We start from the raw sequence: 18,378 nt of genomic DNA, 5'->3' as shown, positions 1-18,378 counted from the left end.
TAGAGTGAACGGGTTTTGTTGGATCTCCTTCTTTGATTTTGATTTCTGGTGAAAATGCGTGTATATTGAGTGTATCTACATCTTGGGGGTAGTTGATCAAGCCATAAACTTGTGATCTCTGAAGTTTAAAAAGTGCACTCTACATGCTCGATGAAATGCCACAGTGAGTTGAATAGTCAGATTTGAGCGTGTTACATCTTCTACTCTGTGCTGTGCCATTAATTATTACTCATTACCACTTTGAAGCCGTTAATCCTCAATTATTGCCTGTAATATAATGTCGAGCAAGAGATCACGCACTGACCATGCAGGCCCGTCTACCACAGCCAAAGTCAAGTATGATGCAAAGAAATTCACTTCTAAAGAAGCGTTTGAAAGCTACAAGGATGCCATTGATAAGAAGAAGGCATGGGTGGCAGAACGGGGCTTTGATCTAGACATGCATCATCCTTACCCAAGGTTGATGAGTATCATCGAGCAGAGGGGTTGGCAAAGACTGTGTGCCCAACCACAGCCCGCGGTTGTTTCGATTGTTCGTGAGTTCTATGCTAATGCAATCGACCGCAAGAATTTACAGGTAATGGTTAGGGGTGTTTCCGTTACCTATTCTGCCTCTGCCATTAACCGTTACTATGGCTTGCCAGACATTCCCAATGACGAATTTAATGCTTCTGAATCAAATCTGGATCCTAATGCCATTATCCAAGCTATTGGCATTCAAGGAGCACGGTGGAGGGCGACAGAGAATGCCTTGTCACACAAACTGGAGTCCAAGTATATGGACTATGAACTTAAGGCATGGCATCGTTTTGTTGGGGCAAAACTATTCCCAACAAAACATTTTGGAACAGTTGATTTGGCCTGTGGGAATTTGTTGAGGGCTATTATGACCAACGAGACTATTGACGTTGGCAAGATCATTCACGCCTCTATTCTGAAGAGTATGGCTAGCACACAGTACGGGTTCTACCATCCTTCATTAATCACAGACTTATGCAAGAAAGCCGGTGTGCGCTGGAATGATAATGAAGAGGTCATAAACCCAATGCATATCATTGACAGGAATACTATTCAGCGGTTTGACAAACCCGCAGCCACATCTTCTGAGCAACCTGCATCTTCTTCACATGCACCTGTGCAGCCTCACACAGGCCGATCCAGGTCACTTACTGATCGGGTTGCCGCCATGGAGACGGAACTTTACCGAGCTCGCATTGACATGCGAGCATATCATGATGAAATGGTGGCCCACAACCAACGGATGATGGAGATTGCTGCTTATCAAGACCTATGCTTCAGGATGCAGCAAACCTATTTAGGGGCGGATATGTCTGCATTCCCACCGGCCCCAAATTGGTTGCCACCTTATCCTCCAGCTGTTCCAGTACAGCCGAGTAACACTCAGGAATATGGAGATGCTGATGAAGCAGCTGGCACAGAGGAGTTCAACTATGATGAGGATGACACTTTTAGTCGCAACTGATGAGGGAGTTTTCTTTTTTCGTATTTTCTTATTTTTCTTTTATTTTCTTTTCTTTTATTTTATTTTCTTATTTTTCTTTTATTTACTGTTCTTGTCTCAATTTGTACTTATCTCCATTGAGGACAATGTTCAATTTAAGTGTGGGGGACGGGTAACAAATTGTTTGTCTGGTTAATTGTCTTTGTTTATAAATGTTTGTGTGTGTGTTATTTTGTCTTGTGTCTTGGGCTGGTCTTATTGAATGCAATGGTCGATGATGAGTTTATGAGTGACACTAAACTTGAATGCTAGAAGATGATGGATAGATTATGATTCGTGTGATTGACTCCTGTTTTGATGACTACTTTTGTGATTTAAATAGCGATTTATTACAGATAGATTTGCTACTTACTTGTTTTAGGAATAGTTTATGCATGTCGAAAAAAAAAAAAAAAAAAAAAAATAAGAAAAGAAATATAGATATATACAACTTAGCCCCGCCACTCTAGAACACACTAGTAAATTGCTTGAGGCGAAATCATAAGTGCACAGAATTAGGAAAATGATAAAGGCAATTTCTTTGGATCGTTTGAGCCTTTCAAGCCTACCTTATCAATAATGTATCCTTAGTTCCCTGTTTTGGGCCTTATTGACCATATATTTTTTTTCGATGAAAACTCATTACTTAACCCTAAACTTCTTTCTTTTTCTTTATCTGTGTTGATAACCCATTGCACCATGGCTTAGCTAGTTAAATTTCTACTATGGGATGAGAGGTTATATGAAAAAAAAAAAAAGAGAAGAAAGAAAAAAAAAAAAAAAAAAAAAAAAAAAGAAGTATAGTAAGAGTTTCTGTTTATGATGTGGTTATAAGTGTAAAGATCTCCTATTTATCCCCAAGAAATATGTTAAAAGCAAAAAGAGAAAAAGAAAAGAAATTTTTTTTTCTTGCATGAAAATAAGTGTGGGGGAAAATAGAGAGATCAACAATGTATGAAATTTATGAGGGAATTGTTGAAGAAGATCCAAAGTAGAAATAGAAAAGTATATGTATTAGGTATGCTATGGTGCAATATGAGCCTAAAATGTATCTTTCTCATCTACCCTGTACCCTAGCCATCCATTATAAGCTGATAAAGACCTTTTGATTCTTGATTCTGTGTGTTTATATTAGTGGAGAGTAATTGGTTAGTGTCTATGGAGTGGTTGCCCTTTATATATATATTCATTTTCTGATGAGGGGCTAGTTTGCTTAAATTTTTTTTGAATAAAACGACATGTATAAATTCATCTTGATTCAAGTGAACTGGTAAGTATGACTGTTATAACTCGTGGTTTAAGGCAAATTTCAAGTGGTTCATCAATTTGGGAGTTGAAAATCTGATGGTTATGAAATTCAAAGTCACTATAGCATAATATTTTAGTGAAATTCTCTGAGACAATCATCGTATTCAGTGAGACCGCCTCTGTGATAGTTTTTAGTTTTGTTTAGAGTCTAGTGGGTTTGCTAAGGGACTAGCAAAGTTTAAGTGTGGGGGAATTTGATAAGTATATTTTTGTATAAAGTTTACCTTTCTACTTATCAGATTTTGTGTTCATAAGTAGTGTGTTTGGGGATAGCTAGAATCGTTTTGTTAATTTGATTCATTTAATCTAAATTATTATTTTTAAGGATAATTGTATATTTTTGATGATTTTTGGTTGAATGATGATTTTGTAGGATTCTAACCATTGGAGTAAAGTGTTAAAGAGGAGAAAAATCGAGAAAAGAACAAAAGTACAGAAATCTGAAAGCTTGCCGCTACAGGGAAAAGTCCCTGCCGCTACGAGGGAAATCAGAAAGGTCCTTGCCGCTACAGAGAAAAGTCCCTGCCGCTACAAGAGAAACAGAGAGTCTCGTGCCGCGGCAAGGAAAGTTGCATACCGCGGCACGAAAAGCCCATATCGCATATCTGAAGCCTCGTGCCGCGGCAAGGAAATATGGATGCCGCGGCACGCGTTAAAATTCAAATCCAAATTCGATTTTTCTTAATTTTTAGACGGGAAATAAAAGGGGGATTAGGTCATATTCGTGAATTAAGTTTTAGATACACGATTTTAGAGGGAGGAACACAGAGAGAGCGGAGGAGAAGAAGGAGGATCGCATTCAACCTTTTCAATAGTTTTCTTCTTCTCTAAACTCTTTTATTCTTTGATTCTGGTTATGTTTTTAATCATGATTGTTGGCTAAGTTTCTTTTAGGTTAAGGGTTATTCAAAACCCAGACATGAATGTTTGATTTGAGATGTGAATATTGTTCTTGATTTCCATAATGTTAAATTGCTTCTATTCTTCTATGCCTATTGTATGAAATATTGTGATTCCTTGTTAGGGTGTACAACTAATTAGGGCTTGCATTATTTACTGTCATCTTAGAATTTCTATTCACCTAATAGTTTAGGATTCTAAGTGTTTGTGATAAATTGCAATTGATGATGTGGTCAAAAACATTGTTGATTGTGATGAAGAATAGAACCTAGGTTAAATGAATTAAATGCTTCATTGATTTATTGCCTAGATTAACCTATCTCCACTGTTGTTAATGCTTTTACTAAATTAAATGAATCGTATGCTTAATAGGTTTGTTGTTTGGTAAAAAGAATTAATTATTGAGCGCTTAGCCGTAATTGATTGTGATAGGGAGATTGAGATAATTGACTGCTTAAGCGTTATCTGTAGGGTTAATAGTTTAATTGGGAATCGGAATAATATTCATTATTGATATAATTGCATGACGGTCTGAGGTGGAGAATAATTCTTAACCATCTTTAAAATCGTTGTTAATCTCTTCTTGCTATCAATTGTTTTCTTAATTTTTGCTTTTACTTTTACTTTCCAAAACCACCCTTTCCAATTTAACTTTGTTAAGCTTTTGTGAATAATAAACTGAATATAGTTCCCTTGGGTTCGACCTCTATTTGCCGTTATACTAAATAATTGGTTTGAGAGTAAATAAAATATTTGTTAAATTTGGTACGCAATACGACACGCATCAAACTTATTATAAAAAAAGAAAAAAGAAACACACAAAAAAATATTCAATTTTAAACTAATAAATATATATTTATAATCATTTCATTCAAACAAATTAAAATTAAAAACCCTTTCAATCGTCCCCACTTTGCTACTGCATCTTCATTATCTCCATCGCCATTATCATCTTCTTCTTCTTACTGCTACTATAGGTCGACTGGAGGTGGCTAAGGTTAAAGGGGATCGTAGAACCATCGAAGAACTTGGGATCGTGGAATCGTTGACGAACTTCTGACACGGGGAATCTAAAAGTTGCAAAAGGGATGCTCGTCGAACGGCTAGAGATCTCAAAGTTGCAGATCTACCTTCACTTGACCTCTATGTTGCTATGAATGCATACATCGAAGGAGGGTGGTGGTGGTTCGACTGGGTTACATCGTGGCTGGGCGACCCGAGTGACGAGGCTGAACAGAGATGAAGGCCTTGCGGTTGTGACTGGGTGATGCGTTGGCAAAAAAAAAATTGGGTATTAAAGTGTAATTTTTGAAAATATTTGGGTATTGTCGCCCCAATATCCCACAGTTATATTTTCGTACCAATTAATTTTGTTTTCTTATGGTAATAATATTAAATATTTACCCGCACTTGTTAGTATCAACCGTCAAGTGATGACATGATTGTTAATATTTGTCAACGTTTTACAATTTGGTTGGTATACTCATTAAAATTGAATTGGTATATAAGTGTAACTATTAACAAAAAAAAGTATATTATTATCGCAAATAACATTTTTATGTGGTTAAAAATAATACCATATATAAGTTTTGTGCTTAAATTTTGGGTAGAGAGTAGAGACGACAATGGTAAAGTTCCTCGAAGGTAATAGTACCTTAACCTATTAAAAAACCTTTACCTATACTCTATCATATTACCTTATTATTTTAAGTAAGTAGTGGGTACCACTACCCTAATCAAATTTAAGAATTAAAAATAATATCATTCACATGAATTAATAGAATCTATAATATATGTATGTTGTCCATGTTTTCACCAGGTGACACGTGGCATACATTAAGGGTAATTAGATTTTCACGGAAGCTGATTAGGTCCCTTAGAGCTCGCCTAGAGCTTCCAGAAGGAAAGCCTTGCCTTTTATTCCTTGTTCACCTCCTCCAAAGAAGTATGTCCTCAAGGAAGGCTACTTCCCGATAGCCACATGCAGAATGTCCTTTTCCATCTCACATCTCCTCCATTCAAGTCCTCCATGCATGTGAAACTCCTCCTCTGGGCCTGGAGTTGAGTGCCAGGTGTCAAGCCTAGCAGCCTTGGACCACAAGCAGCTGTGTAGCATTCACTGTTACACAAATCGTGATGTCGAGTCCGTACAAGCAACAAGCAGAATGTCTCACAACACCGCTTGACTTGAGAAACACATGCAGCTACCCCTGACATTGTCAAGGACATGTTACCCCAAAATGTAGTGGCTGAAATCTCATAATTGGGCCCATTGAGATACGTTTGGGCCCACCAACACATTAACTTGTGGAATGTATTATTTATTGTTCATTTAGTGCCCCATTAAGGGAGGATAATTGTAATTACACCTCTTTAGGGAATTAATTGCCCTCGACAATCTATAAATAGGGTTAGGGCACACATTGTAAAGGATCCCAGACTTTTTTTATTCAGAACATTGCCAAAACGATGCCTGAAACTCCACAGAAGTTTGAAACTTTCAAGCTTCTCTCATCCTAATACAAGTGACTTGTGGACTATGGTTAATTAATAACCTTGTTATCCAAAAAGCAGGTATGGATGACGTGGCAAATATTTTCAACACGTGGCGGACACTTGGCAGTGGTTCTGTTCGACCATCGATCAGGGATGCTCCCCTGACACAGCGTTTGAGTTTTATAAACGAGCAGACTGCTCGTATACTCCGTATATTTTTTAGTAATCTTGTACAGTTGTAATCATATCCGAGATTATTTCCCTTTATACCTGATTATCCGATTTATTAGGTATAAATATCTATGATTGATTCATGTAACCCACCTTGAGCCCATAAATAGAGAAGAAGTAGCTCAAGGGAGAGACTTTTGGAAAAATCTTGTTTGTGCTTTAGAAGAGAATTTTGGCTATTATCTTTCAGTTGTATTACTCATCCCACGAAGGCTTGTGAAACTCAAAGAACCCTAGTTCTTTGATCACCCCTTTGAGAATCAAGATCAATAATAGTCTAAGTGGACGTAGGTTATTACCAATTCTTGGGGTCGAACCACTATAAATTGTTGTGTTGTCTATTTTTCTTTCAATTAGATCTTATTTAATACTTTCGATAACATCAAGCATTTGACTCCATGTCAGTTGGCTAAAACGAGAGTCAACAAACCTGAACCACAAAATCATTGTGTCTCTTTCTTTGTTTCTTTGAGCTTTAATTTAATTATTTGTTAGCGAAAAAAAACTAGTCAACAATGTGTATATATATTTAGTCTATGGTGACATTTATTAGTATAAATTATGATATAGTACATATTTATATAAATTTAGGTAGTTATGTATTCTAAACAAATCATATATCTTTTGAACTAAAAATATGTAAAAATATATATATATATACTTTTATTCTCTATATCTCTTCTATATATAATAAGTGTGTTAATAACGGAAAATCTTGGTTTTATCGATTTTTTATTTTTTTAATGTTAACTTTAACGGAATATTCTTATATTTAACGGTAGTTTGTAAACACTTAAATTTAAATAAAATAAGTAATTAAAGAAATTAAAATAAGATATTTTTGAGATATTTTACAATGATAATTATTTAAAAATAATAAATAATTAAACAAATTAAAATATGATATTTTCAGATATTTTACAATGATAATTATTTAAAAGTAATAAATAATTAAACAAATTAAAATAGGATATTTTTGAGATATTTTACAATAATAATTATTTAAAAATAATAAAATCATACGTCTTATAACTTAAATAAAATTTAATTAAACTTAAACTCACTTATTAGAATAATATCATATTATACATATAATATAATCTAATATGAATTAGCAACAAATTACTTTTTTTAAAAAAAAAAACTAGCAAGAAACTTAAATTTAAAATAAACGTATAATATTTAATATTACATTAAACATATAATATATAATCACTTGTTGTCACTCCTAGATTCAAAAACTATAACAAACAAAAACTTAAACAAAATTAAATAAATTATTTAATTAAAATAGGATATTTATTTCAAAATTTATATGACATTAATATAAAATTAATAATAAATTTTATAAATAAAATTAAGCAAACGTGCATACGTTGTTTGTATCTAGTAAAGTTATATATTTCATTATTGGTATATACTAATCGAGTAAAGAGAGTGGATAAAATATTGTTCTTTTATCCTAATTCCTATTAGATTAAGTATTACCCGAGTTAAATTGTCATCCCTAAATTTTGAGTGTCTTAACACTTTATTTTTAGTTTTACTTACTATTAGAAGAAAAAAATATGATAAACAGTACCTTTTTAAATTAAAAAATGCCCATGTTTTATTATTTGTAAGTTATTGACCTTATTAGTTTAGAATAATGCGAGTGTCCTTACTTTTTGGCGTCCCTGGTTCATTGCACAAGTTAAAATTTTATCTACAAATTAAAATAATAAGCACAAAAACAACATATAATATGCTCATTAAACCGTGTCTTCACGTCATTTTAGTATCATTTTGTTCCAATCCGGCCATTAAAATCAGTTGCAACTTGTGCACCTTAAAAAGTTGTACAATAGATCCCATTGAGAGCATTTTTATAATTTTTGTGTAGATGGGAATTTAGGCAAAAATTACTTAATATTTTTCCAAAGAAGTGAATTCAAATCATAACACATAACATAATCAAAGCAAATTCTCCACGCGTCAAAGCCCTTTTTATTTCCTTCTCTAATCATTCTCTTGCCAATATGGAGCGTAGTGTCTAAGCCAACCCACTAAATCATATTCACACACACCACTTGATATTTAAAGTTAAAAAGTAAGTATTGCGTCACCAAGCAACATTGGTCAACATGGTCATGCACATGTTTTTGAATCCGATTCCAATACAATTTTATAGCTTAGGATTGTTTTGCCAAAAGAGGGTCCATCGTTATCGACAATGTATAGATAATAACCAAGCAAAAAGATGTGACAACAACCCACAATAATCAGTTTTATCTGACATAGATTCCTAATTAGGAATACCAACTTGGGGTGATTTCAAGTAGAAAAGTAGGGCCATAAATGGATTAGAAAGTTGATTATGCTATAATTTGTTTTGCCTTGCCTTCACACACATACTATTTTCAGTTCTTTTTTTTAACTAAATAGAGGTGATTACCAATCTAAGTCTGAAACCAGTACAGAACTTTCAGTTGGAACTTTTACAGCCTAGATGGAGAGAAAAGAAAAAAAAAATGTACAATAGCAAGTACTACAAAACTCCAAAAAAAGAATGAAAGCGTTAAAGAGCAATATGTGGATTAGTTTCTGCTTGGCTACCAAAAGAGAGTATAAACTGTGATCGCTCAAGCAGTAGCTGGTTCAGTTGCATCAGTGGCGGCGGCAGCGGCAGCGGCAGCTCTTTTCTTGGCGAAGTATTCATCTGCACGGGCAAGGTTTTTCGCTACGGATGGTTTTACCCACTTCTTCCGTCCAGGTAATACAGTGAGGGAGCAGCCAGCAGCCTCAAGCTTCTCCTTTGCTTGTTCTGAAAAGGCACGGGCCTTTATGTTCAGCTTCACGCTTAACTCCCCATCACCAAGTATCTTGAAACATTAAAAAAACAATTATTATCTCAGCCAGGTATAAAACTGTGCACATATCATAACGATGCCATTATGTGATGGCATTTGCAATCAGAAAATCAAGCTGCTGCTGCTGCAACTAAGCACATATACAACTATTTGAACAGTAAAACATAGTTTATTCATAAACAGAAAACCAGTCTTAGGAAGAAAAATTAATAAGCAATTAAAACAAAACCAGAAACAAGTTAACACAGGCATAAATTAAATTGTAAAGGGGGAAGAGCTCAATTGAATAAATGTATTTGCATAACCAGCCTTACACATGCTCAAAAAACCTATGGAAATAGACCACTTTACCAACTGCCAGTCATAACAAGTAAACTATCATACAAGATTTATTTTCAAACAAAGATTGACTCTTGCGCAGAGATTTCCTTGTCTGGAGATTACATTCAGCATTGCATAGCATGAAGAACTATGGCTCATATATTAAGTCAATAGCATAAAGTAAATGAAGTTCGACATAAATGTGACTGCATTTTCACCCTCTTCATAAGCAGCAGATGATTCTAATGTCTTAGAATGCCAAATATTAATAATTTTTTAAATTCAACATCTCTCGTTAATGGTTTTTTTAGTAAAGTAAAAATTTGCACCGTACTCCCTCTGGCTAACTGAAAAAGAAACCATCAAGTGCTGTATCTCAAAAACTCGAACCCATATGTGTATGTACCAACCTTAGCTACATTAATGAGAAAAAACCAAATGTCATCCTTACCTTCAAAGGGAGTTTCCTTTCTCTTCCTGATGGGTTAATCAATCCTTTGCTCTTTAAAGTATCCAATGATACTTCATCTCCTTCTTGAAATCCCGCAGCTTCTATATCTTTCAAGTTCACGGGGAGATATTTAGGTACTCCAGCGCGCATGCCTGGTAAGAAAGAAAGTGGAAACACATGCTTTAATTAAAGTGCTTTACTCATGCATAATGCTGCAGTTGAGCAAACATTCATTTGCTATCCGAGGCTAAAAATATTTGTCACGATTCACAATAAAAGTAAAACGACATTATTAATTTAAGATAACAAATAAACACGGTTTCACCTTTCTCTAAGTGTGATAAATGAATTGGTTTTCTTTATATTGTAATTATTTTTGTTTCTTTTAATAATCTGTTCAGCAACCACATGTCCTAGTGTGTATTTTCTTTGAGAAGGAATAAGAGCAAACTCAATGAAATCTTATGACTTTAAATGTCCCTTAACAATCACAATTGAGCTACTGGATGAGCACCCTACCAAGCCACAAAATTTTTGGACAACCAGAAAAGTTTAAAGGCACCTTGAGTGACAAAAAACAGAGACTAACAATTCCTCACAAGATAAAATTTTGTGAGTGTATGAAAATGTTATATTTTCGAGTAATTGGAGGAAATGACTTAAAAAGATAGAATTTTGCCAGTGATTGTGTACCAATGATGATACATTCAAATGCTGCACTTGGCCTTGAATTTTTATGATTGTATCTATCTATCTTCAAATCCCTTATTCAATCTGTTTTAGCGGCTCATAATCACAATATATGCAGGGTCTTTGAAAAGCCACCATCAAACATGATGCAGCAAACCACTCGATGAAGTACAAAGTGAGATAACTAGCAAAGTGAATATATTCAGAGGACCTATATTATGGATTATCCTAGTCTTTTTTTCTCCTATTACAGAAGTACACATTTTAATGCTATATTCTAGGTTGCTAGTTACTTCTTGAAAGGGCCATCCAATTACATGTAATAGACAAGATTATAATTAGAATGAATTAAGATGCCCAACAAAATTCTTGAACGGGGCATCCACTTACATGTGCAGAAGAAGTGTTTTATACGGTAAAGAATAAAACTTGAACTAAAGTGTATTGGGGGGTTATGATTGTAACAAGAGAAATGAGTAGCATAAATAATAATTTCAGGTATCTTCATGGACGAGGGCTGATGCAAAATATGTAGATCCAACGGTCTGAATGAATAATTTGTCATAGTATATATTGATGTCTTCAGCTTAACAGCTAATAGTTGAATACTACTTTGTAGGCATTAAGCAATTCTTGAAAGGAACTGATCAAGACTCAAGCATAGTAACATAAAAGGTATACCCCATAAACCTCAGTCTTCAAAATCGAAGACTACGACTTCGAATGTTATCCAAATACAAATAGAAACGTGAAATCAGAAGGTTGTGAAAAAGAGCCATATGATTTTGTTCGTAAATATCTAACTTCACATATACTAAAAGATTATAGTATGGTAGATTAGAGCACAAATGCTCACCCACAGCTGAAAGCTTTGCCACACAGATAATTCAATAACCCGAGCAGAATTCAAAAGCTTATTACAGATAAAACTAGTCATCAACCAAAACACACCATTCATTTCCTTATTCTTAGTGTTATTTTGTTTTATGACAAAGGGGATAAGTATTCGAACATTAAACTCAACATTACCAATTTGGCTAAGGCTGCAACCTTTCATTTTCTTGATTTCAATAATGAAGTGATAAAAACACATACACAACAGTATAATTCAATTCTACGGTTGCCCAATCTATAATCATCACTTAAGAAGGTAAACATATTATCAAACATTAGAAAATTGAAGTAAGCTATTGTAGAAAGAAAAAAATAGGAGCAATACCTCCAGCAATTCCTCTCAATTTCGGGATACGACGGTAAAGCGGCATTTGACCTCCCTCGAAGCCTCGCCGAATGCCAGGTCCGGAGCGGGACTTCTGGCCCCTCATCCCAAACCCACAGCTGTTTCCTTGTCCAGCCGCTATACCCCTTCCTTTTCTCTTTCCTTTCTTTCTCGAACCGGGTTGAGGACCCAGATTGTTGAGCCGGAACCGAACACTGCTCTCCAATGAAGTCGCGGCTTCGGTCCGAGCTGCCTTATTCACAACCATCAGTTGTCTTCTCTCTCTGCATAAATTGTCGAGTTTGACTCTGAGGAACTGAATTTGACATGGGTTTGCCTTCAAATTCCCAACATTTCCCTGTGACACAATAAAAATGGTCGAACGTCAAATTTGAAGCCATGAAAGCCAAACGATAGAGGAAAAAGATAGACGAAAAGAGAGACAGAAGGAGAGAACCTTGAATGGGGAAGAAGGGGTTGGTCTGGTAACATGTGAGGTTGAAGAAAGAGATAGAAGAGCTCTCGCCATGGATATGGGACTCTCAGTCTTTTGCGTTCGAGCTTGTTCACTTGTGCTATTGCACTAACACTGACTTGTACCAACAGATAGGATAAAGCTTTCTTTTTTATTTATATATTTATTATTATTATTATTATTTTAAATAAAAGAAAAATGAAAAATAAAATCGATCTTATGCTCTTACTCACTGAAACTAATGATTATTTATATGAATGATGAGACATGATAATAAACATAGGGCAATTTTCTTAGAAAATTTGTTCTTTATTTTTCTTTTGGTTATTTTTTTTTTAAATTACACCTAGTACTATAAATTTTATAAGAATTTGAAAAATACATAATTTTACAAAAATTACAAAAAAACAGATAACAATTTGTTAAGATTGTAATCGCCTGTTATAATTTTTTATTTAGTCTGTAAATGTTATTTACAAAATTGTAACATATGTTTAGAAACTTATAAATTTTAATTACAAATTTGTAAACTTTGGTTACAAAAAAAATTATATTGTTACAAATTTGTAAAGTTTGTTTACAAAAAAAAATCTGTATTTATGATTATGTCACTCTGTATTTTTATAATTTTTACAAATTTCATATTTTTAGTATTTTTTTTAAAACCTTATGTATTTTTGTAAATTTCTCATTTTTTGTAATTACTTTCGGATAAATTTTAATGAAGCATTAATAGAAATATTTTTTTTCTCAAAGAAATCCTAAATGTTAAAAATTAGAAGAAATATTAATGTTGTAAATAATAAATTATATTTTAAAAGTAGTTTAATAGACCAAATATTAATAATTATCCTAAAATAAATTTATCTCGAAGACTTGGGAGACCATCTCTCTTAAAGTAAAAAAAAAAAGAAATATGCTTAATTACATATAGGCCAATCTAATGTAATATAATTATTGTATGTGGATTTCCCATAATATAACACTTGTATCTCTGAGGAGAAAGGACACCCTCACCCACCGAAATAACATATTCGGGGAACATACTATGAGAGTGGAAAATAAGAGAGGAGGCAGGAGATCGCTTATAGCATTAGTAGCGACTTGTAAAGTATGCAATCTCACTAGTATAACCAGTGATGCGTATATGGAGGGAAAATGGCGATCTTCCTTGAAACATGTGCACCCATCACTTGACAATTTGACGCATGTTCCCACTCGGGAAGAACCCTAAAAGAGTCGCGAGAAACTATAACGGATTCAATGTACATGCAAATAATAACTTAGCTGGCTCAGCGAGACCTCATCAATGAGTCCACTATTTTCTTAGTGTTCAAAATCCTTGAGTTGCCTATAAAAAGGACTGAGATTCTCATTTGTAAGTCGACACAATTGGGTGCATATATATACACTGCCCACATTGTATAAGAAACTTGAATCTTGCAAGTTCTTCTACCTAATACAAACATAATTGATATATAGTGAACTTGAATCACCCGAATCACTTCAAAATTCCAATCATTTCATTTTATATTCAACCATTTCTTTTTTATATATTTGATCAATTTGACTTAAAACCTAGTCAACAATAATATTTTGTAAAATCAATTACATATAAAAATGATATTTTTTAAAAATTTAAGTCTTTTTTTTTTTTATAAAAAATGATATTTTTCTAAAATTTAGAACTCTTTTATCTGAAAACCTTATCCATTAAGTATATGTCTAGTTCGTTTATATCTAAAGTTGGCCCCACTACAAACTTAATTTTACCTCATTGTCCAGTGTGGAGTCTCTCTCTATTTAAGACACTAATACCTTCGTTGATGTTGTGTCATTTTGCATTTTTTTTTTTTTGAACTCTTTATCATCTCTCTCTAATTTGACCAAATATTTGTTTTGCTAGGGATGTAAATGGGGTGGGTTCCACCCACCCAGCCCTGTAAGGGTTTTAATGTGGGGCGGGTTAAACCCAACTTTCCCCGATCCAATGAGTATTTTTGCCATCCTTATGTTTTGGGTAAAATAAACTATATCAATGATGCATCATCCTATTGAGTATCATGAAACATGTGCTTATATGTCTATTTTTAAACTTATAAGTTTGCCATTGTTATAGAGGAAATTACTTATTTTTATGATGGGAATTTACTTGTTTGATACCCTATGTTTTTGCAAAATATTATTTTGGTATCATCTGTTTTCAATAATGCTCATATGGTACCCTGTATTTTAAAATTATACATATTTGATACCCTAGACTCAGATTTGATAGATAAAATTTTGTCAATATGATCAAACTATCATCAGTTATATGTAATTAAGTAATTAAATTTAAATTTTGAACTTTCATAATTGACAGCAATTTGATTAAATTTTATTAATTAAATTTAAGTTTAAGGTACCATATGAGCATTATTAAAAACAGAGAGTACCAAAATGATACTTTGCAAAAACACAGGGTACCAAATGGTTACTCACCCTTTTATGATTTATGTTATTTTATTACAGAAGTGCAGAATGGCTTAATCATCTTTCGTACCTATTGCTTGTTTTTTTCAATGTTTACCATTTTCAAATGTAATTGGACATACTTTCTCTTTTATTTGGTATCTTCTATTGTAATCGAGTATCTTTTTTGTATTTTCTATTGTAGCTTTTGGTATCTCCATATCCATGCATGAATTATAGTCATTTTTCTCAGCTCTCACTCAAGAAAGGCCCGTTAAGAAGGGGCCCAATTTTGATTTTTAGTTTTTACATGAAAGCCCAAAAATCACCATATTGAGAAGGCCCAATTAATGGGCGAAACTGCATAAAATTGGTAATTGGGCCAGTAATGGTTGTTTCCTTAAGTGTCACTTTCTCATCTCTCAAACGTAAATGAATGAGTAACTATTTGACTGGAATAAATACTTAAAATATCCATAGAAAGTTATATGAAAAGACTTTTTTTTTTAATTTTTTTTTATGTATCGTAATAATACTAACACACCTCCAAAAGCATAAGGACAATACTATTCATTCATTCAATAACTTTGGAGGAAGCATCTTCAGCAGTACTCACTCTATATTGGATTCTATACATAGAATTGAAGTCTATAAATGCTTACACAATTTTATCATCTTCAAAAGTATTCTCAGTGCGCCTAAGCATGCGCACTGCTCTTCTTTTCTTATATATATTTATATATATATATATATTAAATTGTGTATGTGTGCACTTTAATTTAAGCATATTTCCATCCACAAATAAATATATTATTATTTATTATATATTAGGAAAAAAATATTGAATGCATGATGGCAAATCTATTTTGCTATAGATAATAGATATGTTGATGATCGGCACTTGTCAATATGAAACATTCTTTACTTAACTAAGTACCTTAAGAAAGATTAAGTATATTAATTAAAATAACTGAAAATATATATTTTAGCTCCTGTATTTTGTTAAATAACAATTTGGATTTTGTATTTTACAATATAAATCAAAATAGTACGTACTTTAGACCCGATTTTGGTCAAAATATTTTTAATTATAAGATTAATTATTGCGTAGTTGATAATGCGATGAGTTCAAGAAATAAAAAAAAGTGATCGAGGAGCAGCTGTACTTAAATTGATACAAGATAAGTCTATATATAATTGTAGCCAACCAAGAACATTTTACAACCTCCGATATGTATAGTTAACCTTTATTTTTCTAGTATCGTGAATTTGAAAGACTTTTTATTAGTTCATTCTAAATACATATTTATTGATCAACGTTAATGCACTAATAAAGATAAAGATAATAAAATTTGCAGTGTATAACTATTAGTTAATGAGGAATCTTTGCAAATTCTGAACAGAAGTGGTACATATAATCTCTTTATTACTGGGAATTCTACTTGTGAAGTGAAGTGGACCACTTAAAAGTAACAAAAAATTTATATAATATATATATTTATATGTATGTTAATGTGTAGCTAGAGTGGTCCTCAACAGCACCTGAAGAAATATATATATATGTATACTCATTTTAATAATTTGTTAATAGTAATGATTAATTGCTTAACTCGACCTAAGTAATACATATATAGCCTATTTTCATGGTACTTGGGTGAGCAGGCTATACTTAAGAGTATGTTTCGTTCGATAGAAGAGGTGGGAATATTGGAATGAGGGATTCCATTCTTTTGTTTGGTTTGCTATTAGACATAGAGGGTGACCTTGGCCCCTCAAAGTTTTTTTTAAAAAATAAATATATTACATGTTATTTTTATAAATAATTCCAATTTCTTTTCAAAAATCATGAATTTAGCCCCTTATACAAACTTCTTATATTTTGGCCCCTCTTGAATCAACATTCTCCCTAGAGGTATGCAGAAATCATCCAATTCAATTAGAACCGACCGATCTAATTACTACCGACCGCCAAATATGTGATATCCAATTATGATTGGATTAGATCAGATTGGATTTTGAAGATCCAAGTTGGATTGGATCAGTTATTGGATGATACATACAAAAATCTAATATAACTGACTGATCCAATTGTATATATAATTTTCAAATATATTTATTTATTCAGGATTATGCTTATAATATATGTTGTATTTGTATGATGTTGTAACGTTTTGAACAAATTAGTCTTTTTATTTATAATAATATGTATTTTTTTAACAAATTAAACTAAATAAATGCTAAAAAATATTGGATGGATCAAATCCGATCAAATACATAAGCAATGGGATACATCTAATGGATAAAACTGATTCAATCTAATGGATAATTGGATTTAATTAGATCGATTGAGACAAGTTAATTAGAATAGATCGATTGTAAAAATCCAACATCCAGTGAATAATTAGATAGATCGAAAAATATTGGATATAATCCAATGAACACCCCTAATTCTCTCTCCATCCCAGCTCCTAAGAACTTTCATTCCAATGCTAGTTCAATGTTAAGACATTTCCATTACTTAAAAATCATATAAATAACTATTTTGCCTATTTTCTTTCTTCATTGATAATTCTTATATATATTTATATACAAAAAGTCCTAAGCTAATGTATTGGAGTTATCCTATGCATTTATATATATATATATATATTTTAAATTTCATATATAATAGTCTAAAATATATTCATTCATATATTATTATTATTATTCAGTATATAAAATTATTTATATTAATTTAAGATTTTTTTTTGTTAATAACATTTCAAAATATTTATAAAATTTAAATGATTTTTTTTAATCTATTGTAATTTAAATAATAATTTTTAATTATAAAAAAATAATTCAAAGTATTTAATTGTATATTATGTTGTTATACATTTAATTCATTAATATATTTTTTAATTTACTTAATGTTAAATATAATAAATATAAACAAAAAAATAGGGACATTTTTATCAATATACCATTTTTCCATTCTATATTACTACACCAAACTAAAAAAAAAATTATGATTCCAATGTTCACTCTATAAATAAATTAAACATCTCATAATCAATTTCCATTACCATTATAATTCCATTCCCGTGAGTGTTTTTCTTTTATAGAAAATTATCGAACATTTTTGTATGATAATAACTATTTAGCTTAATTATATATTATATATATATTGAGAAATTTCATGCACTACAAAAATAAGAAGCTATACCGAGAACACGTTCTCGGTATAGACAATTTAGTACCTCGCCATATTTACGCGGTTTTTTCATTTTAGTTTCTGTACCGAGGACCCTATACCGAGAACATGTTATCGGTATAGGGTCTTTATAATCTTCATCTTCCTCAAACAGAGAGCTCATTCTCTCTGAAACGGAAAAAAAAAAATCTCCATTTTCTTTGCCCCTTTTTTATTTTTTCGGTATTTCGGCCCCCAAAAGTTTTGGTTTTGGTCAAATCTTCCCTTCCAAAGAAGATTTAGGTAGCTATAAG

The 18,378-nt window shown here is 32.3% G+C and overlaps 1 protein-coding gene across 1 annotated transcript; it reads right to left on the bottom strand.

Annotated features, from left to right (window-relative positions):
• Nucleotides 1-8,817: 8,817 nt before the first annotated feature.
• Nucleotides 8,818-12,581, bottom strand: LOC133821948 (large ribosomal subunit protein uL15c). Its single transcript, XM_062254133.1, has 4 exons — nt 12,424-12,581; nt 11,967-12,324; nt 10,058-10,209; nt 8,818-9,297 (listed from the first exon to the last, which is right to left on the bottom strand). Exons 1-4 carry the CDS (start codon nt 12,493-12,495, stop codon nt 9,058-9,060), a joined length of 822 nt encoding a protein of 273 aa, XP_062110117.1. The 5' UTR covers nt 12,496-12,581; the 3' UTR covers nt 8,818-9,057.
• Between the last annotated feature and the right edge of the window lie 5,797 nt (nt 12,582-18,378).

Source organism: Humulus lupulus, chromosome 3, assembly GCF_963169125.1.
Source record: "Humulus lupulus chromosome 3, drHumLupu1.1, whole genome shotgun sequence".
Lineage (NCBI taxonomy): Eukaryota > Viridiplantae > Streptophyta > Magnoliopsida > Rosales > Cannabaceae > Humulus > Humulus lupulus.
Note: the sequence above shows the minus strand (reverse complement) of the source record. Positions and strands in the feature narration are given on the sequence as shown.